Consider the following 22,762-nt stretch of genomic DNA (forward strand, 5'->3'; position numbering starts at 1 on the left):
ACCCGAACCGACCCGACCCGAATTTCCCATGCAAGTCTAATGTGTTTCGGGTCGGGTCGGGTCGGGTCACAGTATGTGACCCTTATGTTTCGGGTCGGGTCGGGTAACATCAAAACCCGACCCGACCCGACCCGTTTACACCCCTACCCTACAGCACGGGCAACACTAACCACAGCAAAACAGCATCGGTGACTCCTGAGCATGCTCAGCCTGCTCATAGCAAACCAGGTCCCTCTGCGTCGTTCCATCAAACACCTCGTGCGCATAACTGATTTGCCCGCGTTTCGCATATGCATCAACCAAAGCCGCCTCAACATACGTAACGGACTCAACTGTAGGTCAAGTGATGAGACCGCGAGCCGAATAGCCAGAAAACACTTTTCACAGCAAATAAATTTGATTTTGTGTAGTATTTTCCAGAATTTTGAGGAAATGGATATGGATTGTTCTTTCTTTTCTTTTATTTTCTTTTTTCTAATTAGGCAAATGAAAGGATTGGATCATGTGCCGACTCACATATCTGTTGAATCGAATTGATCTATTTTTATACATGTTTTAGCAACTCATGATATAACCCAGATACGTTCAAATTACTCACAATTCCCATGCATTAGTTAAGAGTCGTCATTGTCGCCACTCCTCTATCACCACCACCAGCTAATGCCGCCTCCATATCTCCGCTCCACAAGCTCGAACCTGGCAGAAGTAACATGGTAAATTATACTTTAAATGAAATTGGACTGAGAAAGTCGCCACAACGAGAAGAAAAAGTAAGGAAATGGACTTGGAGAGGCGACTGAATAGCCGTAAGCTTAAATCCTTGATATTCGTGCATGTTACCCACTTGAGGGGTAAAACTGGTTCAATAGGTGAGAGGCATGCGCTAATCTTTAGGAACCGGCAGTTTACCAAAACAGGTAGCTATGGCCAAAAAACAAGTCAGCTCTCTACACCAAACTCCTACAAAAGGAGCGACCCCTTGGTCCGTGGCAGATGCATCACCATCAGAGGACCTCAGAAAGAAAAACTAACGAAAACCACAGGTGAATCACTAGTTAGAACATACAGAACATCATGGAGGGGAATCTTCACCATCACATATCATATAAACATCACTATTTAATTTGCTAAAGCCAGTTCAGAGACCATGTTAATCAACAGGTCTGGTGGCATCCAACTGCAATGCCAAAAAGATCAACTAGCAGCTAACTTTGCAGTATGTCACTTCCTCCTTAGGTCTCAGTCAGCAGAACTATTACGAAATAGAAGAACCCATCCAAAGTGATTCATTTACAGAGGCAGCAGTGTCACAGAGACATGCCAGTTATGAGGCAAACTTACTATGAAATAGGACCTAAGAAATCACCCTCCAAGCTAACTAACACCCGAAACTCCCTCTCCACCTCGAGCCACTTTGTTCCAATCACCATGAATCGGACCATCACATCTTTACTGATCTTGGACAGCTTGTCGTTCAGGAATACAGGATTCTCCCCAGGCACATACTTGTAGTCCGGCATCTTCTGGTTGGAGAGGTAGACGTTATCAACAGGCCCGCATCTCAACAAGACCCCATGCTTGAAGACCTTGTGCACCACTCCGTCCAGGATTTCTCCCCGGAGAAGCTTGAAGGTGATGCCACTGAAGACCACAGGGAAGAGGACATCTCCAGAATACTGTCTCACTTTCCCTTCGCCGATGCTATCCAGTGTCGTCACAGCACAGAAATAACCGAGGTCCTTTGTTGCCTTCTTACATGCAAAGTCATCCAATAGGCGTATTGTGATGGACCTTTGCAGCATTAGTCCCTTTGCATCCAGGTCTTCTGCTGAAATGATCACATTCCACGGCAACTGCACCTTCAGAAACATTTCCAAATGCTATCTGATGAACATTAACAGATGGATCAGTTTTATCCACAACTCTTTGGGAAGAGCCATTCGATTGCACTAAGTTCAAGCTTGTGACATGACAGTACAAAGTCCAACAATCTAATCATTAAATGAACTGGCAATATGACACTACCACATTCAAAAAGAAACTCTTGGATGCTCTTCAACTTCCAATATGTTAATTCTAGATATTTGAGCAAAATGTAATCACTATAATCCATGCAGAGTCTTTGAGGTATTGGACTTTTGTCAGCAAAGAACCACGTTACATCAATAGAGTGCTAGCCCTCACGAACCATACCTTGGGAGAGCTAAGGTGTAGAATTGAAACTTGAGACAGGAGAAGAGTCAATTTTTAAGTGCAGATAATTATAGTGAGGCATGTTCCAAACTTATCCACAATTGAACTTAACTGACATGTCAAACTGCATGTATATCTTATAGAGTGCAGACAATGGAAAATTAGACAATCAAAAATCTTCATTCAATATCGAGTTCAGAACTCACATTTCTCAAAAAGAAAAGTACAAATCAGAAATGATAAAACTCAAAAAATATGAGATAGAGCATAGCTATGCACACTAATCAAAAGAGAGAACATGGCAACTAATCCATCTTACAAGTTACTTCAGTAGTGTATTTTCCCTCCCTAAACTGTACTCTGTAAATAGAGACGGGCAGAAGGCAAATAAGACTGAAAACAAAATAAATTGATAGCACAATCTCAAGCCAGTTAAAGACATGCAAACCCAAATCAAGCGACACTAGGCAACTTCCAGGGATTCAAAGGTGGATTTAAAAAGTCAGCTGCCGATGCTTTACGGCATTATACCCACTCATCACAGATAACCCTTGCATTCTCTCAAATACCGTGGCCACTATGACTGAAGCAATTCAAGTAAACCAAACGGGTCATCCAGAAAACAGAAATAGCACAATCTAGAGCACACTTGCAGTATTTCCTTCAAGTAAGAAGCTAGCTGTCGAATCAGCAAGTGACTTTCTAGTTTCCCTCCTTTCCCATCCTCAGTAGTGAGTACAGACTATATTAGCAGACCTTAAGCCCTTCAGTTTGTGTTTTTACATGCACCGACCCAAACACGAATCCATGTGAGCTCAACCAAACCATCTACTTGAACTACCACATTGCGTCCTTTCATCGAAGAGCTACCAACTAAACCCGCATTACGCAGATTCTACCCACATGATAGCAAGAATAACCCGGTTCATTCTCTCACATTAATAATATCTTCCCTTTGCCCAGTTGCCCTAGGTCACTTAGTCCATCTCCCGCTTCAAATGAAACGGAAAGTTCTCAAATTTTCACCCCATACCCACCATTTCTAACCAGTAATCACTGATGATCAGGAGTAAAAGGATCACATTCCACAACCAATCCCACAGAAACAGGTAAGTACAATACAAGTGTCAATATTTTCATACAAAGGCTAAATTAAGTGCCAAAATTCCTTTTCGCTCACTTTGAGTACCATAAATTCAAAAAATTGATCACTTGAGTGCTACTTCCAATTGGCCCCGCCGGAAAAGCCGAGATGGCTGTCGGAAAATATTATTTTAATATTTATTATTATTCTTTGAATTTTTATTTTACTTTTTTTGCTTTTCTTTTTGCTTGTTTTTTTTTTCAAGGGCCAACGAGGGTCTGCAGCGACCCTCGTGGCCATGAAGGCCTTGGGCGAGGCCTCGAGAACTCGCCCAAAGCCGGCGAGGGTCCTCGAGGCCTCACCCACCCGATGGCCGGCATGGGCGAGGCCGGCGAGGGCCCTCGAGGCCTCACTCGCAATCGATGAGGGCCCGATGGCCGGCAACCCTTGCTGATCATGAAACCCTCGCCCTTGGCTGCGAAGGTCTTGGGCAAGGCCGTCGGGGCCTCTCGCCGGTGATTGCGAGGGCCCTCCCCGCCTTGCTCTCACCGCCAAGGCCTTGGGCAACGGCGTCGGGGCCTCACCGGCAGCAGGCAAGGCCGCAAGGACCCTCTCGCCCACAGCCGCCCAAAGCCAGCGAGGACTCTCGCGGCCACGCCAGCAGCCGGTGAGGCCCCAACGGCCTCGCCCAAGGCCTTTTGCGGCCAGGGGCGAGGGTTTCATGGCCGGCGATGATTCATAAAATCCGCGTAGGACGTGTGGCGAAAGTGGTACTGAAATGAGCGATTTTTACTCTAGTTTGGCAGTCAAGTAAGTCAAAAAAAAAAAAGGTTTTGATATTTAAGTGAACAATTGCACTGTACTTGACCCCACAGAAACCAAAACCAGAGCCTACAGTCATGCAAATCGGCGAGCAAAGCAAAAACGGCTTCGCCTCGATTCAAAACCCCGAAAATCTGGAGCGATCTTGAAGAAATTGGGTTGAAGCAAACCTGGAGTGCGAGGCAAACGGCGAACGAGAGTCTGTCAAACTCCTCGTCTCTTTTTCTTACGACTTTTGCTAATGGTGTGTTTGGATTTTGGGACCTAGGGCTTCCAAAAAAATTGTGTTCTTCTCTCTCTTTTTGTTGCGCTTTGCACTGTTCTGTTATAATCCTCCCATTGAAATGGGTCTTAAATTTTCGGCAAAAAAAAGAAGAAAAAGGGGGTCTTAAATTCATTCATGACTCATTTATAAGTAAGTCATAAATAAGTCACTTAAATCTTGAAAAGTTTGCTTAAATGAGTTTAAAAATTAAAAACCTAAAATAAATGAGTCTAAATGGGGTTAAGCTTATAATCCATTTATAATCTAAGGCTCACACACTATCTTTCCTTATAAAAATATTTTTTTATAAAAATTTACTTTTTATCTTCCATTTTATATTTTCTTTTTCTTTTTCTCTCTCATTTTTTTCCCTTTCTTATTCCATCTTCCTCGGTCGGCAGCCGGCGTGACGACAGTTCAAGAGGGACAAACTTGATGGACGCCGACAAAGCTCAAGGTCGCTAGCCTCAAGTAAGCTCAAGGTCACCGACTACTAGCGAGGCTCAAGCCTCACCAATTTTAGGTCTAATTAAATGAATCGGGTATAAATCGAGAATAAGTTGAGAATTTTGCATTGCAGTAAATGGATCATAAACAAGTTAAATAAATCGATATGGTCAGACCATTTATGACCTAACCTAAACTCGATCTGATCAACATGTTATGATGTTGAACTTAGTGTAATCGAATGCCTCTTACTAAAAATTTGTAGATAAAACCAATCTGTCTATTAATGTTCATCATATAGCATCCAGAATTTTTTTGGTGATCATTCTCGCAGAAAATCCGGATACTAAGGGACTAACTTCATGAATCTCTAAGCAAATACATGCCATTTCCTATCTAAATTATTGGCGGGGGTTATCCCTCTTTCTTAATCATCCCAATCGCAATTACCTTATTTTGTTGTATTCCACGGATTGTCTATCCTTAGCCTCTATGTCAAAATTAGACTAGAGAGATAGTGGCTTATTGTATGGCAGATGTTAACTATTCAAGTTTGTATATCTCTAACTCAGGGAAAAGTGTCAAAGAAGTCCTAAACTTTTTGCTTTATGCCAATTTAGTCCTAAACATTTTTTCGGTGCCAATTCAGTCTTAAACCTTTTTAAGTTGTGCCAATTCAGTCCTTTTTCCGGCAATTTTAACCGAATTTTGCTGACTGACGCCGGCCGACGTGGCCGATCGGCGCGACGTGGATAACTTTTAATAATATTTTAATATTTTTTATTTTTTAAATATTTTTATTATTTTTATTATTTTTGTCTTTTTTCCTCCAAAATGTCGCCGGACCCCGGCGACCGCCGTAGGCGATCGCCGACGAGGGCGAGGCCGACCTTGCCGGATCTCGGCGAGGTCGAGCCTCGCCGCCCTCCCCATGGCCGGCGAGGGCGAGCCTCACCGGATCCGGCCATGGGCGATGGGCGAGGCTCGCCGAGATCGAGGGCCATGGGCGAGGGCCGGCGAGGCTCGACCTCGCCGGATCCGGCGAGGGCAAGCCTCGCCCATGGCCGCCTCGCCGAGATCGGGCCATGGGCAAGGCTCCCCCTCGCCGGCCTCGTCGGATCTAGCGAGGCGAGCCTCGCCCATGGCGGCGAGACTCAACCTCGCCCGAGATCCGGCAAGGTCGGCCTCGCCCTCGCCGGCCGCTTATGGCGGTCGCCGGACCTCGGCGACCGGCTGGAGGAAAAAAAAAAAAAATAAAAAAAAAATATTAAAAGTATTTAAAAAATATTAAAATATTATTAAAAGTTGTCCACGCGACCGATCATGCCACGTCAGCCGACCGGCATCCAGTCAGCAAAATCCGGCTAAAATTGACCGGAAAGGACTGAATTAGCACAACTTAAAAAGGTTTAGGATTGAATCGGCACCAAAAAAAGGTTTAAGATTAAATTGACACAAAGACAAAAGATTTAGGACTTTTTTGGCACTTTTCCCCTCTAACTCATGAACTTAGCCGATACAAAGTTATAAAATAACACCCAAATTTTCCAATTTTGCAGTTCAATCTATTATTTCTCATCCATGGATGTTGTTCTTAAATTGTATAGTTACCTATCTATAAATTATTTTCCATCCTCTATCATTTTGCTTTGAGAAAATTCTAAATAAGAGTTTGAAATGCCTTCATCTTCTCAAAAGAGGGTCCAAAGTCAATCTTGTTTTAAATAAGGGTAAATCTTTGCCAACCGACAAGTATATGCATCTCATGTGCTGATTCTTATGGCAAAATTAATAGATTTCTCAATTTTAAATCTCTTTAAATCTAACTTCCCAAAACGACATAAGAAGCTCATTTGGGTTGACTTTTCAAGTCAATCCACGTTAGGCATGAACACTAGACTGAACAGACTCTACTCAGCTGATTTTGGTCCGGTTTTAGGGTTTACAAGGCAGGTTGCAGAATTTCAAAAAATAAGAACCGATGTCAACCTAAAATAGCCCACCCTTAACTTGCATTACTTTTGTACTTGTCCAGCAAGAGTTCTTGCACTTTTAGGATAACGCATACTTGTCCTACAACGCCAAAATTCGTAATTGCTTTCCCGACTGAACGGTCGGCTCTACAACTTTTGGCACGTCAAATTTGTCTTCAACTTAGTAAATGCTAGCACATCAAGAAACCTTTTGGGAAAATGCATTGTTTGATCTCTACCTCCTCCGAAGAATTTGATTCTTTCGAGACATAAGCGGCTCTCGACCCTTTACAATAACGTGAAGAGGCCGTGGTTTTTTTTTTTTTTTTTTAACACTTATGCTCCGTTCGTTTCGCGGAAAACAACTTCCAGGAAAATATTTTCCTGGATTTCCGGTGTTCGTCGGTCAACGGAAAATTCTCTCTTGACTTTGAGGAAAATGTTTTCCTCTTTTGAAAAGAGGAAAACATTTTCCTGGCCTCTCACGCTCGCCCTCGCGCTCCTTTTTTTCTTCTCATTTTTGCACTCTCGCTTAGGGTTTCTGATCTCCTCCTCCTCCTTCGACGCCGACGATGGGCGAAGCATCCCTCATTCTCGCCCTCCCCGGCCGCTCCCCGCCCGCCCCTCCGGCCGCGCGCTCCGCTTCCCCGGCGGTTCGAAGCCGCTCGGGAGGATCCGGCTCAAGAGGGAGCATCGCGGCGGCGGAGCTCGCGGCTCGCGACTTGCCGAATCTGGCGACGGAGCTCGCGGCTCAAGTGATGCGATGAGGTCGCGGATCTAGCGGCGAGCTCGCGGCTCGCCGATCCAGGCGAGCTCGGGTGAGATCGGCCGAGCCTCGAGCTCGCAAGATCTGGCCACGGGTCTTGGTCGGCCCAGTGGCGGCCCCATTGTCAAGCAAGAAGGAGGCGGCGGCGGCGAAAGGAGGAGGAAGAAGGAGGAGGAAGGAGGAAGAAGGAGGAGGAGGAAGGAGGAAGGAGGAAGGAGGAAGGAGGAAAGAAAAGAAAAATAATAATAATAATTTCGATTTTAAAAATATAAATAATTAAAAATCATTTTAAAAAAATATAAATAAATAAAATAATTTTTTTGGTCATTTAAAAATATTAAAATTCAATTTTTGATAAATTTTTCTAAATAATTAAATGAACTAACGAACGGTGGAAAATATTTTCCATTGAAATTTTAGATTTTGGCGAACACCGGAAAATAGTCATTTTCCGGAAAATGACTTCCAGGAAAATATTTTCCGGAAAACATGATATTTTCCGCGAAACGAAAGGAGTCTTAATATTCCTCACCTACCCAACAGCACAGGCAACACTAAGCGAAAGACCCTCCTCTGGCTCCATCCAGCAAAATAGCATCAGCGACTCCCGAGCATGCTCAACCTGCTCATAGCAAACCAGGTCCCTCTGCGTTGTTCCATCAAACACCTTGCACGCATAACTGATTTGCCCCTTTTTTGCATACGCATCAACCTAAGCCGCCTGCGTTTTGCATACATATCAACCTAAGCCACCTCAACATACAATTCAGACTCAAACTCAGTTTTTATGGTCTCCAATGAGCAACTTCCCAACCGTGCGCAAGCGGCTCTGAATCGAAAGCGCACACTTTGAGAACAAAGGGGAAGGTGTAGTTATTAGGCAAGACGCCACCTCTGCGCAGAAGGGTATAAAGCTCCAACGTATCCGCACAATGCCCATTGTTGGGATATGCTCGCATCATCGTATTCCTTAGGAACGAGTTGGGCCTCTCGCACTTAGCAGTGATGCCATTGAACAAGGACCGCACACTAGCTGGGCATCCAAATTTGGAGTATTGATGGGGAGAGCTCATCACTGTCGCCACTCCACCGCTACCACCACCACCAGCCGCTGCTGCCTCCATATCTCTGCTCCACAAGCTCAGACCCGACAGAAGTAAGTATGGTAAATTCTACTTCAAAAGAAACAGGATCGAGAAAGTTGAGGTAACGAGGAGAAAAAGTTAGGAAATGGACTTGGAGAATCAAATGAATAGCCGTAAGTATAAATCCTTGATATTCATGCATGTATTCCCACTTGAGGTGCAAATCTGGTTCAACAGGTGAGAGACAATTGATGCACTAATCTCTAGGAACCGGCAGTTTGCCAGAACAGGTAATAATGGCCAAAAAACAGGTCAGCTCTCTACACCAAACTCTTATAAAAAGGTCCACCCCTTAGTCCGCAGCAGATGCATCATCATCAAAGGACCTCAGAAAGAAAAACTCATGGAAACCATTGGTGGATCACTAGTTAGAGCATACAGAACATCAAGAAGGGGAATCTTAACCATCACATATCGTACAAACATCACTATTCAACTTGCTAAAGCCAGTTTATAAACCGAGTTAATTGACAGATCTGGTGGCATCCAACCGCAATGCTTAAAAGATCAATTAGCTTAGCTAATTGAACAGGTTGCAGTATGCAACTCCCTCCCTGTGTCACAACCAGCAGGACTACTACAAAATAGAAGAACCCCTCTAAAAGTGATTCATTTACAGAGGAAGAAGCGTCATAGAGACATGCTGGTTATGTGACAAACTTACTATGAAACAGGTCCTAAGAAATCACCCTCCAAGCTGACCAACGCCTGAAACTCCCTCTCCACCTCGAGCCACTTCGTTCCAATCACCATGAATCGGACTGTCACATCTTTACCTATCTTGGACAGCTTGTCATTCAAGAATATAGGATTCTCCCCAGGCACATATTTGTAGTCCGCCATCTTCAGGTTGGAAAGGTAGACATTCTCGACAGGCCCACATCTTAAGAAGACCCCATGTTTGAGGACCTTGTGCACCACTCCATCCAGGATTTCTCCCCGGAAAAGCTTGAAGGTGATGCCGCTGAAGACCACAGGGAAAAGGACGTCTCCAGAATGTTGTCTTACTTTCCCTTCGCCAATGCTATCCAGTGTCGTCACAGCACTGAAATAACCCAGGTCCTTTGTTGCCTTCTTACACGCAAAGTCATCCAAGAGGCGTATTATGATGGACCTTTGCAGCATTAATCCCTTTGCATCCAGGTCTTCTGCCGAAATGATCACATTCCATGGCAACTGCACCTTCAGAAACATTTCCAAATGCTATCTATGAACATTAACAGAAGAATCAGTTTTATCCACAACTCTTTGGGAAGAACCATTCGATTGCACTAAGCTCAAGATCACAACATGACAGTGAAAAGTCCAACAATCTAATCATTAAACAACTGGTAATATGACGCTATCACATTTCAAAAAAAAAAATACCCTTAGATGCTCCTCAACTTCCAATATGTTAATTCTAGACATTTGAACAAAATGCAATCAATATAATCCATGGACAGTATTTGAGGTATTGGAGCTTTTGTCAGCAAAATCCAACCATTTTACATCACTGGAGTACTAGGCCCTCATACCTTGGGAGAGCTAAGATGCAGAATTGAAACTTGAGACAGGAGAAAAATAAGTTTTTAGGTGCAGATAATTATAGTGAGACATGCTCCAAACTTATCTACAATTGAACTAAACTGACACTTCAAACCGCATGTATATCTTACACAGTGAAGGAAACAGAAAATTAGACAGTTGAAAATCGAGTTCGGAACTCACATTTCTCAGAAAGAAAAGAAATAATCAGATTTGATAAAACTCGAAAAATATAAGTCAGAGCATAGCCATGCATAGTAATCAAGAGAGAGAACTTAGCAACTAATTCATCTTACAAGTTACTTCAGTAGTGTATTTCCCCTCCCTACACTGTACTCTCTAAATAGACACAGGCCGAAGGCAAATAAGACGGAAAACAAAATAAATTGACAGCAGGATCGAGCCATTTAAAGACATGCAAACCCAAATCAAGCAACAATAGGCCACTTCTTCGATAGCCCTGGGATTCAATTGTGGATTTAAAAAGCCACCTGCCAATGCTTTACGGCATTATACCCACTCATTTTGGATAACCATTGCATTCTCTTTATTACCACGGCCTCTATGACCAAAGCAATTCGAGTAAACCAAATGGGTCATCTACAAAACAGAATTAGCAGACCCTAAAGCAGACTCGCTGCATTTCCTTCCAAGCAAGAAGCTAGCTGCTGAATCAGCACGTGACTTTCTAGTTTCCTTCCTTTCCATCCTCAGTAGTCAGTACAGACTAAATTAACAGAACTCAGTCCTCCAGTTTGTGTTTCTACATGCAACGACCCAAACACGAACCAATCTGTGAGCTCAACTGAACCATCTACTTATGCTACAACATCGCGTCCTTTTATCGAACAGCTACCGACTAAACCCGCATTCCGCACATCCTACCCACATGACAGCAAGAACAACCCGGTTCATTCTCCCACATTCCTATTATCTTTCCCTTTGCCCACTTGCCGAGGTCCATCTCCCTCTCGGAATGAAAACGGAAAGCTCTCAAATTTCACCCAATACCCACCAGTTCTAGCCGGTAATCACCGATGATCACACTCCACAACCAGTTCCACGGAAACCAAACCAGAATCTACAGTCACCCAAATCGGCGAGGAAAGCAAAATGGCTCACCTTGATTCAAAACCCTCGAAAATCCGGAGCGATCGTGAAGTAATCGAGTCGGAGCAAACCTGGAGGAGAGCTACTGGACGAGGACTGTCGCTCGGACCAAGTGCGAAGGCAAACGGCGAACGAGACTCGTCAAACTCCTCGTCTCTTTTCCCTACAACTTCGTGCTTGGATTTGGGTGCTAGGGCTGCAAAAAAATTGTGTTATTCTCTCTCTTTTTTGGATTAATGGATCTTAAATCTATATGACCCATTAAAAACATAAATAAATCATAAATATAAGTGAAAAACCGTATCAAATCTATCGGGAATCGGACCGGACCACCCAAAAAACTTGTCCAAAAACCGGTCTTGTTTGAATGGATTGGTAACCGGTTCCATTCGGTTGAAATCGATTCGGATCCCAATTCTAAGGAAAGGCCCACTAGTGTTAAACTGGTTTTTGAACCGGGTTTTACTAATGTTAAAAAAAAGAAAGATTTGTTGATCATTTTAAATATATGAACAACTTTCTATAGTAATTGTGGAAATAAGACTAATATTAGACTTATGTTTACTATTAATGTTTATGCAGTGTTTGTATTTTTGCTTTGCTTTGTGATGTTTGTTTATGATAATTAGCTCTATAGATCTTTAGCATTTTTTTTCAATTAAAAAGTTCATGTGCTTATTAATTACATGTGCTTAATGTTTCAATACAAATTATAAAAATTACGCTGTTATTTTTTTGCGTATTTTTTTTTCAATACAACTTAGGAGGATTATGTTGTTATTTCCTCACGTGTTGATATAAAATTCAAAATCATATAGGATATCAAACGATTACAAAACAAGTTTAGACCTTGATTTAAACTCGATTTAATCCATTCGTTTGACAGGTCAACATGTTATGATCTTGAACTTAGTGCAATCAAATGCCTCTTACCAAAAAGTTGCGAATAAAATTGAGCTGTCTATTAATGTTCATCATATAGCATTAGGAAATTTTTCAAGTGATCATTTTGACGGAAAACCCAAACACCAGGGAATAAGTTCATGAATCTCTAAGTAAATACATGCGGTTTCCTATCTAAACTATTGGTGGGGGATTTCCCTCTTTCTTAATCACCCCAAATGCAATTATTGTTGTGTTCCGTGGAGAGTTATTGTCCATTGTTAGTGTTGGGAATGTCGGATTCTCGAAAATCGGATTCGACACTAAATCGAACCCCTAAAACGAATGCGGAAGACAAGCCCGGGAAATTCACATGTATCACCGATTCTAAAGCACACTACGGAATCGAGCGTACCTTGTTAGCCACAGATTAAACACTGTCGCCGATAAGAGAAAGAGAAACCGATCATGTTCGATCCGATGACGTCAATTGGCCTTGGAGGGAAGACGGCGTCGCCTCTTGCGCACTGTTTTTCTTTTGGAGGGAGAGAGGGAGAGGAACGTACATTATGCCAACGGTTGTGTTCCTCCCTCTCTCTTTCTCCTTTTATACGTCCCTCCATCAGAAAGGAACGTACCCCTCCATCCATGGGCCATAATCTTGTGGGCCGGGCTTTTAAGCCCATCATGGGCGGACGAGCCAACTTAGGCCCATCACATAAAACCATCAGTTAGCCTCTATGTCAAAATTAGGCCGGAGAGAATGATTTACCTTATGACTGGATGTCAACTATTCAAGTCTATATATCTCCAACTCATGAACTTAGTTGATACAAAGTTATAAAATAGCACCCAATTTTTCCGATTCTGCAATTCAATCTATTATTTCTCTTTCATGGACGTTATTCTTTTGTTAAACAGCTACCTATCTATAGATTATCTCCATCTTCTATCATTTTGCTTTGGAAAAATTCTAAATAAGAGTTCTGAGCGCCTTCATTTTTTCAAAAGAGAGTCCAAAATCGACCTTATTTTAAATAAAGGCTGAACTTGTCAACCGGTAAAATCTTCGCCAAGCAGCAAGTAAATGCATCTCACGTGCTGATTCGAGGACGTAGATGAGCAAGTAAAGTGAAAGAAATGCTTTTGGACAAAAATGCCCATTATCACGGTTGGAAGTAGCACTTAAGATGCATGTGCTCGCCGGTCAACGATGATTTGGCTAGCCAATGGATTAGGCTGTTATTTGAAACTAAATAAGTCACTTCAAATCCTCATTTAAAATTAAGCTTACTTGAAATAAAATCCATGTTAGATCCTATTTTTGAGAAAATGAAGCCACTTCGACCTCTATCTAAATTTTTTCTTTTGCTTTGCTTATACATTAATAAATTTCCCTCAAATTACCTGAAATTAGTACATTTGCGATAAACTTACCCTCTATTAATTTCTGTTAAATTATATTAATACTAAAAAAAAGAGCTACAACTACTACACTTGACAAACAAAGGATAAAACTCTAAACTAATATACCCATTAACTATCATATATTATTCAACTCAGTAATTTAACAGTAAAATTTAACAGAAATTATCAAACAGCAAATGTACCGATTTAGGGTCTTTTTGCTTTTTATCTCAAACCTATAAGTATGTTACTACATATAAAAGATATTATTTATACATAAATCATATTAAATTGCCATATCTATCGTTTAGATGACGACATTGACTATTCTTTGCTTCACATTCAATATTCTTTAGTATTTTTAAAAATTCTCCTTCTTTCTTTATTCATCAACATTACGCATTGAAGAGAGAAAGAAATGGCGCAAGCAAAAACCAGTGCTTATTTGTGCTAGCGAGTTATAAAAAATAATCTAAATAATTCTAAACGAAAGAACAAATTCGTCTCATGGCACGAGCTGACACAGCAGACAATATATACAATAACTCTATGAAAACCATATCCGTTATCGTCGTCATTTTAATTCATATCTTTGAGCGTTATTATCCATGTTATACTCCGAAAGAACTCCACCTACGAAGAAAATGAAAGGCATCGATGAGTGACCAATTCGTGAACGTAGTATTTCATATATAGTGGAGGTATTTTCCAACTTGAGACCTCCACAAAATTAGTTGATCGACTATGCTTACCAACTGAACAGATTGTCATCCCACATCATTGGAGCACATCCCCATTCAATCTTCTCACGAGGAGGAGAAGGAGAAGGCTCAAGCAGAAGGGATTGATATTGATTTCACTTTACGCACACATAAAATCTCAGAAACCATATCTCTTCAGGAGGTTTCCAAGAAGAACTATGTGCGATCCCTCACAGAAAACTCTCTACTACTGCATTAACACGGTCAAGGAAAGAGACAGAAGCGTATGAATCATCCTAAAAAACAATGGCACAAAGCAAAGCTTTAACCTCATAAGGTTCCCTGTCATGCAGGTTGTTTATCTATGACTTCAGGATCAAAGGAAACTCATGAAGCAACCAGAAATCACCACGTCAGGCCGCTTTTGCTTCTTTTCGAGCACTCAAAATGGTGTATCAAAATTATGCCCTTTTACGGGTGAAAGTTGAAAGTATCCATAAAAATAGATCTGCTTCAATCATTGCCAAGAGAACAAGCAAATAGTCAAAACGCCATTTCTTAAACATGTCGTCCAAATCAGAGTCACCAAGAAGCTCACAGCAGCTTCTCATGGATAAAGACCCGGAGGAACCCAGGACCATCAAATGGGGTTGGAAGAAGAAACATCATGTTGTACATTCACCTCCACAGTTGGCCAACATTCTCAATGATCAATCAAAACTAGCATTCAAGAACTTTAGCAGTTCACTTCTTTTGCTTTCAGCCATCTTGTCCTCCTTTGATTTGTCAAGTTTCAAAAGAATCTATAGCATTAAAGATGAATAAAATCAAACTTGTTAACCAAAAAAATACCCTCAACCATCTGATGAGTAATAGTAATATAACCAATTCATAGCAAAGAATATCCCTACCTTTTTGCCAGAGACAGCACTGCGATGAACACCATCATCTTGGTCCCGCCCCAAAAACTATAAGTGTACAAAAATCAGGATACAAAAGGCACAACAAGAGCAAGAACATAAGGGGAAACTAGAGATGTCAAATCAAGGTACACACCTTAGAAAGCTGCACCGGACCACTACTTCTTTCATCCTGCTCACTCTATTTATGGCTCATATTGCCAGACACACCATAGTGAAAAATCCAGGCAAGCCAGTCAAGCCGCCAATAACCATGCCAGAGATCCCAGCTCCAATTTCGAAGAGCAATTAAAAAAAGCAATGAGCATCTTATGGACCTTAAAATTTTGAAGGTTAAGAGATCGCAAAATAATTGTACTGCTTGATGCATTCCTAAACGTAACTTTGTCTATAAAATGCCAAACCAGTGCTAGAATATCCATAAGTAATTTACAAGCCACAAAGCCTTTTACGAATCTAAGATATCAAAACAGCCAAAACTAGTTAACCATTCAAAAGTTCACCAGTAAAATAAGTATTAACATCGAGACCATGTCATTTAATTCATCCCCACAATCATCTGATCTCCATTGTAAATTGAGTAATCCAATACATGAGCTGTAACTACTTCTTTTCTATGAGGATGTTAACATGAATTTAACAGAGAGACATGCAGAAACTCTATCAACAGTGCCGGCTGCTTCACTTTTTTGTTTGTCAATTAATCTCACATCTACTAAACTTAAATCCAATCTCTCTCAACCAACAACTTAGCTGGTTCAGAAAAGCCAATGCCAATGAAAAGAAAGAAACTTGGAAATGCTAGAGCACCAATCTTATTGATAAAATAATTTCCTACTAAATACACATGCAACTTTTTTTTCTTTTCAAAGATGTGATATATATCAGCCACACAAATAGTTGGAAAGAACTGCCTATAGTCAGGTTACCATAGCAGAAACGTAAAATCTCTGCTTACCTCCTTCACTTTATGCTTATCACGTTTATGATGACGATTCTTGCTCCTATCCTTTTCCTTGCGCTGCTTGTCAAGAAAAGAAACAGATGGAGAGTGACAAGGCAAAACGAATGAAAAAATAGAAATAAACATAGCTAACAAAATGCACAACCAAACACAAACCTTCCTGGGCTTGTCACTTTTTCTTGGCTTCTTCGAGCGTTGAGACGTGTCATGCCCGCTTTCAGAACTATCACTTCACAAAACCATCGAAAAGTCCGCCATCAGCCAAGAAGCAATTGGCAGAAGTGTATTATTTAAGCAAGACATGCCACATTTGAATCATAACAAGTGCAGATATACATAGGCAACTATGGTGGAGCAACAGCATATAAAATCCACTCGACAAATTTGAGCTGTTCTCCAATTGCAGGGAGCCAAAGAACACATCATACAACCCCTCATCACACAGCGCAAATGCATAGTTGATCCAAGAGAGCTCAAAACACCAAAGCTCCTTTTCCTATGCCAAGGAAACATAACTGTGGAACGCTCCGATGGAAGGACAACTAAACATAGCTCCAGAAGCAACAACCATCGAATCAACAAACGACCCTAACTCGGAAATTCACGAATGACAGAAAGAGGAGCGATTCCAAATTCGCTAATTAACTATCAGGGAGGTCACCAAAAGAGCTAGAATGTCAAAAAAAAATGAGCTTTTCCTTAATTGAAGCACCTGGAGTAATCCGAGGAAGAGCAGGAATCCGAGGAAGAGCGGTTGCGATGCCGGCGACGCCGCTTGCCGTTAGACCGGCTCTTCTTGCGGACTTTGAGGGCGTCCCTCTCCCTCTCGCGGCGGCGGCTGCTGCTGCTCGTGCCGCCGCTAGCGCGGTGGCGGCGACGGCGGCGCGACGGCGAGGAAGCCGAATCGGAGGAGGAGGATGCGGAGGAGGAGGAGGAGGCGGAAGATGCCGCCATTAGGGTTTTCCTGTCGATTGGAGAGGGCAGAGAGATTTCGGACAGCCGAAGCGAGGAAAGATGAAGACCGAAGAACGACGGAAAAATATAAAATAAAATAAAAGGCGGTGGATAAAAAAAGTTGTAGCCCAACTGAATAAAGGGAGAGAATGAAAATGTTTCCATGTCGGGTAAATTAGAGACAATAAATCGAAATCTATCCTGCTGGAGCCGGTTCATAATTATTGAAATCCGCAATCGAACCGATCCCCTTATGTTTATGGTCGGACCGGTCGATTTTAGAGCTGATGAGAGAACCAAATCTAATATGTGACATAGTGATTGAGATATTGACGAATTCTTTTGATTTTTAAAAATACGAAACTCATATCCAACATATCTATCTTTTTCTTGAAAAATGGGGGCTAAAACCAGTTTTACATGAGGTAGAAAATCGAACATTGTACCGATCAAGGTTGGCTTCCTAATTCTCTTACCAAGGAATTGAACTTGTGAGGTTATTCACCATAAAATAATAAAATGAGGTTTTAATATTTGGCAAAATTACTAAATAAGTATGCCGTATAAACTACAAAATGTATGGATTATCATATCTAATAATTCTCACATTAAATCCATCAAATTTAACAATTTTTTTTATCTTTTATTTTCTCCTTAACAATCCAATATTAAAAAGGGCCAAATCAATTCCACAGTTCATGAGTAAGATGAATTATGAATTTGAAAACTCAAGTTCAACCTCCATTTTTCATCAATCTAGGTAGAGTTCATTTAAATCGCCGCCAAAGGGCCATATCTAGGTCACCTTGAGTAGCATGAACCCCGGCAAGCCTCAACGATGGCGACCTTCAACCTTGATCTCAACGACTGGTGCCACCAACAACCATAAAAGAGTGTGAGAAAGAAGATGAACAATGTTTATAGAGGGCAAAAGTGGGATGTGCAATAATCATTGAGGGGAAGATTGAAAGAAAAATAAAAGTCCTCAAACCTCAATATATCATTACGAAAATGCCGAAAGTCCAAGGTATCTTCTCCACCTGACTTCACTTGCTTTGGGCTTTTAGTTTGGCCAATGCTAGCATTTTCCCAAAATAGTTCAAAATGTTTTTTTATTAAATAATGATATCAATATTCCCTAAATTTTAACTCAATATACAATGCTATCCCTCAATTTGTAAATTATTTAATATGGTCCATCGACTATATGAAAATGGTTTAGTGCACAAATTATATGAAAATATTCAATGTTGCAAGAACTCAATTTAACATTTTCATATAGTTTAAAGACTAAATTAAGTATCAAAAGTCAATGGATCATAGTGAACAAATTGAAAATTTATAAACCACATTACACATTAGATTAGAGTTTAGAAATCATTTGTATCGAAGGAATTTATAAGCTTAAAACCCTTAAAGAAAGCTAAATAAAACACACCTTTTAATAACTTAGAGGAAGAACAGTGCAAGATTGATCGACAAAAACTAAAAGAGTGATTATCACTATCCAGGATGAACTACTGCTAATTTGGGATCGATCTGAAGTAACTTAAGTTAGACTAATGTTGTCCAGGACTTGGTATCGACAAACGACGACATGGGACCAAGCTGGCAAGATGAGAAATTGGGTATGGATGGACTCCATTTTACAATTTCTAGGGTGATATACTGACTTTTTTAAAAATAAAAAAAATTACCTCTAAGTTTTGGAAAAACTTCAAGTAAAAAAATAATCATTCTCATTATTTTTGAACATTTAGAAACTTACAAGTCGTTCACCTTGAATTTTCTTCTTTCAACTAGCAAAAAACGCAGGAATTGTAAGTGAAGAAAAACAAATGAAGATCAATAAGTAAAGAAGCAAATAATATCCCGAACATTTTATCCGTTTCATAAAAAATAAATTTGATTTGTTCGAAAACTGAAAAGATATAAAATTAATTTTATAAAAAGAGTGAGAGATGGCAGCAACGATATTGTAATTATCTCAACTACTTCTAAAATTACCTTGATCCGGTGTCTGGTAATAAATGTTATTTTACGCTAACAACAAATCTCATGAAAGTTTAAGGTTGTATTCTTCTATCGCAATTGTTTTAACTGCGATAGAAATGTGAAATGAATTTTCCTACTACTTCGTACTACACACTTGAGCTTGACTAAAAAACTCAATGAGATTAACATTGGTTGATAACACCTTAAACAAAATTGACTTAAATGATTCAATTAAGTCAAAAATCAACTTAATTCAGTAAGTAATCTTGCCAATATTTTGATTAGAATCTTGATTGCTTAATTCGTTCAATAGGGAAATGGTTGATAATTAGAGTCTCGCCAATATTTTGATAAGACGTACCAATAATAATCTTTTATTCATTGGGGTAAGAACTTAATAATATCCAGCTATCAATTTTTTATCTTCATTAAATAACATTGTAATTCTATTTTCAACACTTAATCTTCAATTTTAGCAAACAAGTCCAAATTATCCGGAGGTAACAATTATTGATATCCTTACAAATTAATTCCACATGAAAATGGGCACCAATACGAAGTTGGGGAATAGAATGTAAGCCAAAAAGGCTATCTCCTTATTTTTCATTTAAGATACTCCAGCCATGTTACAAATTTAATTGAAGGAGAAGATAATATAAGTTGAAAAATCAGAATTAACTCACCGGAGACGCAATTTGCACGGTTAGAGCAGGCAGCTTGAACATGCACAATTACCATCTTGACAATTAATAACTCAATTTCTTTCAAATCTTTTTTTCGAATTTTCTAATAACTCGAATCTCCCGAAAATTAATGTGAAGAATCAATGAGCCGATGATGTTTTTGTCTATCATTTTGCTCCATTATCGTATACGGATTTTTTTTTTTTCCCTAGTAAGACAGTTATATAAGAGATTTCAGTTGGAGTGCCATTTGAATTATGTACACGATGAAAAAGATTCGTTAAGCCCTCCAAATTCCAACATGAAAGGCCAACATTTTAAGGCAAGAACACTACACTGTCCAAGAAAACAAAAATAAGCTCATCTCAACCCTCAAGCGTTCAACATTCCGGCGACGTATGGTACTCCGGCCGTGCGAATCCACCTGTCGCCCTTCATGAATCGCCCTGCCGTGAATTCCACAGCATGCTGCGGCGTGATCTTCTTGATGCCCTTCCACTTCACGCGCCTGGCGGTGCTCGCGCCGGGTCCTCGGTTCTTATACTCAGCGTAGAAGCAAGTGTTGAGACCGAAGTCGCCGAGCCAAGGCATCCACCCCTTGGGCTGGATTATGTCGTCGATGTACGACTCCATGATTATCGTCCTCGAGTAAGCCTTCCATGGCCTTCCGAGGTACGAGAGTATCTGCCCCTTGAAGGGTGTGTACGAGGGGTCCGCAGTGATGGTGCAATTCTGGAGGATGAGCGCCGAAGCCTCGCGCCTCTTCGACCTCCCCTGAGCGGTCACAATACACTGTTGGTTGTCCAGCGGCTTCCGGATGAGCATCTTGCAGTTCTGGAAGACAGCGGCCGCGTCCCCGAGGACAAAGTCGATCGTGCCGGTGATAGTGCAGTCTCGGTAGAACTGGCGCTTGCTGTGCGCATAGAGCGTGTCCTGATAGCCATCCATGTGGCAGTTGTGGAAAATGGCCATGTCGGATCGAACCATGAGCGCCACGGCCTGGTGCTTTATCGCTCCAGCACTGTTCTCAAAGCCGATGTCCCTCGCTATGAAGTTGTCTCCGAAGACAGCTGCAACATCAAAGGAATTGATCAGCATATGTTTCTGGGTACACCGCTAATCGATTTCGAGTATGCAAGAAATCGATTCACCAGGTAAGTGGCTCAGGATGTCATCAGTCGAATATCAATACGCACTTCGTCTGTAAATCAACTAGACTCGAGCCCTCCTTTCTTGATTAAAGAGATCGATCTAGAACTTTTTATACCCAGAAAGAATTAAGACGTGACGAAACTTACAGACTGTGGCAGTTTTGAATGTGGTCGTGCCATCAGCATAATTCTTGTTGAAGCTGATCCAGGTCTTGGTTGGGCCATCGCCGACCAACATGACATTGGTCATCTTCTCATCGAACACCACCTGCTCCTTATAAACCCCAGCCTTGATGTGGAGCACAAAGGTCTTCTTGCTATTCAATGGAATGTGCTTTAGGGCTTCATTTATGGTCCTGAATCTTCCACTCCCATCCTTGGCAACTACAAGATTCGGCTTCAGTTTGGCCACTGTCTTGCTGAGAAGCTTTCGCTTCCTCAACAGGATCGGTGGGTCGAGCACGAAGGGATCATCGCCGCCGAGGCCTTCCTCCTCCGTGAGGAGCTTGCGTTTCTGCAGGCTAGTTGCCCACATTGAGAAGTCGTCGCCGTGTCCAATCACGTTGTCGTCCGATAGGAGCTTGCGGTTAAAGTTTGTGAGGTTCATCTTAGCAAGGGCCAAGGAGATCTCGTCGACCATGGCGAGTACATTGCTGGTCAATTCTTCGGAGCTCTTCAACGCCTCCCTCATCTTGTGGCCCGCGTTGCCCGTGGTGTTCTGGAATCCGTCCAAGCAGGTATCTTGGTAGGTGACCACGGCGCTGAGCCAGACTTTCAAGTCTGCCAATGCATCGTCGAGCTTGCTAAACTCGAGCTCGCCCAATTTGTCGAACGATCTCTCGAGGTCGTTGATTGCAAACCCCATCAACTTCTTGCAATTACTTAGGGCCTGCTGCGCTCTCGGGGTCTTCTCCAGCTCTTTCAGCACCGTTGATTTCTTTGCGGCCTCAGCAATGTGCTTCATCGCGGCTTTGAAGCTGGCTTTTATGAGCTCCTTGGGATCGGCGGTGTTCGCACCAGCCTCTCTGAGGCTCCGCACGCACGCTTCTTTGTAATCGGTCGGTTGGCATATCCCCTCGATGGCTTTGATCGAGGCCGAGACCTCACTGGTCTTCTCGCTGGCTTTCGACGCCTGGCTGGACACACTCGCCGTGTACACGCCAAAGGTCACAGCCGCGCCAATCACGACCAGGATGAATGAAGAGACCACGATGATCGCGATCCTCCTCCTCCTCCTCGGGTCACTCCCATCAGACATTGTTTAAAGTTTTCTTGAAGAAGTTCTTGGAAGAACCCAAATGAATAGCAGGAGACGGTTTGCTGTTTTTAGGGAGATGAAGATGCATTCTTATAAGAGAGACAAGAAGACAGACAGATTTCTGTGAGAAGTAGCTGGCGAAGTTGATGTTTTGGGGGGACAAGGCTGAAGAAAGATAAGAACAATGTATCAATCCGTTCCAACAAGAATTTGGCGGACTCTTGCAATAACGTTGGCTGTCTAAATACCGAACTCTTACTATAAATATATAGATACAGGAGAGCTTGGCCAACGTTCAAAAGGTGACGTCTTTTCTGGCAATATTTGCCAATTCGGTCAGCCCTAATCTCATCACTAGCTAAAATTGCACACGAGAATCATTTTTTACATTTATTTTAAAAAATCTTGTATGGCTTAAAGGTAAGGTTGATTTGATAATCAACGGAGATTTATTCGTAACTGCCGGACTAGGATCTAAAATTGGAAAAATCTTTAGGCTGGAGAGCTCCTTATCG

At 41.6% G+C, this 22,762-nt stretch overlaps 4 protein-coding genes across 7 annotated transcripts; all 4 read right to left on the reverse strand.

The window, feature by feature from the left end:
- Nucleotides 1-523: 523 nt before the first annotated feature.
- On the reverse strand, nucleotides 524-4,441 carry LOC104414628 (DNA-directed RNA polymerase V subunit 7). Of its 2 annotated transcripts, XM_039299130.1 has the most exons (3): nucleotides 4,270-4,441; nucleotides 1,342-1,884; nucleotides 524-696 (listed from the first exon to the last, which is right to left on the reverse strand). In XM_039299130.1, coding segments are annotated over exons 2-3 (531 nt in total). In that variant the 5' UTR covers nucleotides 1,872-1,884; nucleotides 4,270-4,441; the 3' UTR covers nucleotides 524-695. The 2 variants fall into 2 exon arrangements, with proteins under 2 accessions (XP_039155064.1, XP_010024079.1); XM_010025777.3 differs by lacking the exon at nucleotides 524-696 and having other exon boundaries at nucleotides 1,088-1,884; nucleotides 4,270-4,439.
- A 4,590-nt stretch (nucleotides 4,442-9,031) lies between these two features.
- On the reverse strand, nucleotides 9,032-11,549 carry LOC104431158 (DNA-directed RNA polymerase V subunit 7-like). Of its 2 annotated transcripts, none has more exons than XM_010043835.2 (2): nucleotides 11,404-11,549; nucleotides 9,032-9,902 (listed from the first exon to the last, which is right to left on the reverse strand). In XM_010043835.2, the coding sequence occupies exon 2, from the start codon at nucleotides 9,887-9,889 to the stop codon at nucleotides 9,359-9,361; it is 531 nt and encodes a 176-aa protein (XP_010042137.1). In that variant the 5' UTR covers nucleotides 9,890-9,902; nucleotides 11,404-11,549; the 3' UTR covers nucleotides 9,032-9,358. The 2 variants fall into 2 exon arrangements, with proteins under 2 accessions (XP_010042137.1, XP_010042135.1); XM_010043833.3 differs by having other exon boundaries at nucleotides 11,345-11,547.
- A 3,067-nt stretch (nucleotides 11,550-14,616) lies between these two features.
- LOC104414630 (zinc finger Ran-binding domain-containing protein 2) lies at nucleotides 14,617-17,253 on the reverse strand. 2 transcript variants are annotated; one of them, XM_010025781.3, is made up of 6 exons: nucleotides 16,919-17,253; nucleotides 16,363-16,429; nucleotides 16,201-16,263; nucleotides 15,379-15,423; nucleotides 15,234-15,290; nucleotides 14,617-15,125 (listed from the first exon to the last, which is right to left on the reverse strand). In XM_010025781.3, exons 1-6 carry the CDS (start codon nucleotides 17,158-17,160, stop codon nucleotides 15,033-15,035), a joined length of 567 nt encoding a protein of 188 aa, XP_010024083.2. In that variant the 5' UTR covers nucleotides 17,161-17,253; the 3' UTR covers nucleotides 14,617-15,032. The 2 variants fall into 2 exon arrangements, with proteins under 2 accessions (XP_010024083.2, XP_010024082.2); XM_010025780.3 differs by having other exon boundaries at nucleotides 16,363-16,435; nucleotides 16,919-17,249.
- Nucleotides 17,254-20,210: 2,957 nt separating this feature from the next.
- LOC104414631 (putative pectinesterase/pectinesterase inhibitor 28) lies at nucleotides 20,211-22,247 on the reverse strand. Its single transcript, XM_010025782.2, has 3 exons — nucleotides 21,508-22,247; nucleotides 21,137-21,426; nucleotides 20,211-20,908 (listed from the first exon to the last, which is right to left on the reverse strand). The coding sequence occupies exons 1-3, from the start codon at nucleotides 22,245-22,247 to the stop codon at nucleotides 20,211-20,213; spliced, it is 1,728 nt and encodes a 575-aa protein (XP_010024084.2).
- Between the last annotated feature and the right edge of the window lie 515 nt (nucleotides 22,248-22,762).

Source organism: Eucalyptus grandis, chromosome 8, assembly GCF_016545825.1.
Source record: "Eucalyptus grandis isolate ANBG69807.140 chromosome 8, ASM1654582v1, whole genome shotgun sequence".
Lineage (NCBI taxonomy): Eukaryota > Viridiplantae > Streptophyta > Magnoliopsida > Myrtales > Myrtaceae > Eucalyptus > Eucalyptus grandis.

Bases quoted from the DNA above. Each gene is read 5' to 3' on its own strand.
- LOC104414630 (XM_010025780.3), bottom strand. From the start codon at position 17,160: ATGGCGGCATCTTCCGCCTCCTCCTCCTCCTCCGCATCCTCCTCCTCC. The intron at 16,264-16,362 runs GTTTGTGTTTGG...CTTGACAAGCAG, and splicing joins AAAGTGACAAGCCCAGGAAG to CGCAAGGAAAAGGATAGGAG. The intron at 15,291-15,378 runs GTGTGTACCTTG...GTACACTTATAG, and splicing joins GTCCGGTGCAGCTTTCTAAG to TTTTTGGGGCGGGACCAAGA.
- LOC104431158 (XM_010043835.2), bottom strand. From the start codon at position 9,889: ATGTTTCTGAAGGTGCAGTTGCCATGGAATGTGATCATTTCGGCAGAA.
- LOC104414631 (XM_010025782.2), bottom strand. From the start codon at position 22,247: ATGTCTGATGGGAGTGACCCGAGGAGGAGGAGGAGGATCGCGATCATC. The intron at 21,427-21,507 runs GCAGAAACGCAA...GATCCTGTTGAG, and splicing joins TCAATGTGGGCAACTAGCCT to GAAGCGAAAGCTTCTCAGCA. The intron at 20,909-21,136 runs GTAAGTTTCGTC...TTGATGTTGCAG, and splicing joins ATTCAAAACTGCCACAGTCT to CTGTCTTCGGAGACAACTTC.
- LOC104414628 (XM_039299130.1), bottom strand. From the start codon at position 1,871: ATGTTTCTGAAGGTGCAGTTGCCGTGGAATGTGATCATTTCAGCAGAA.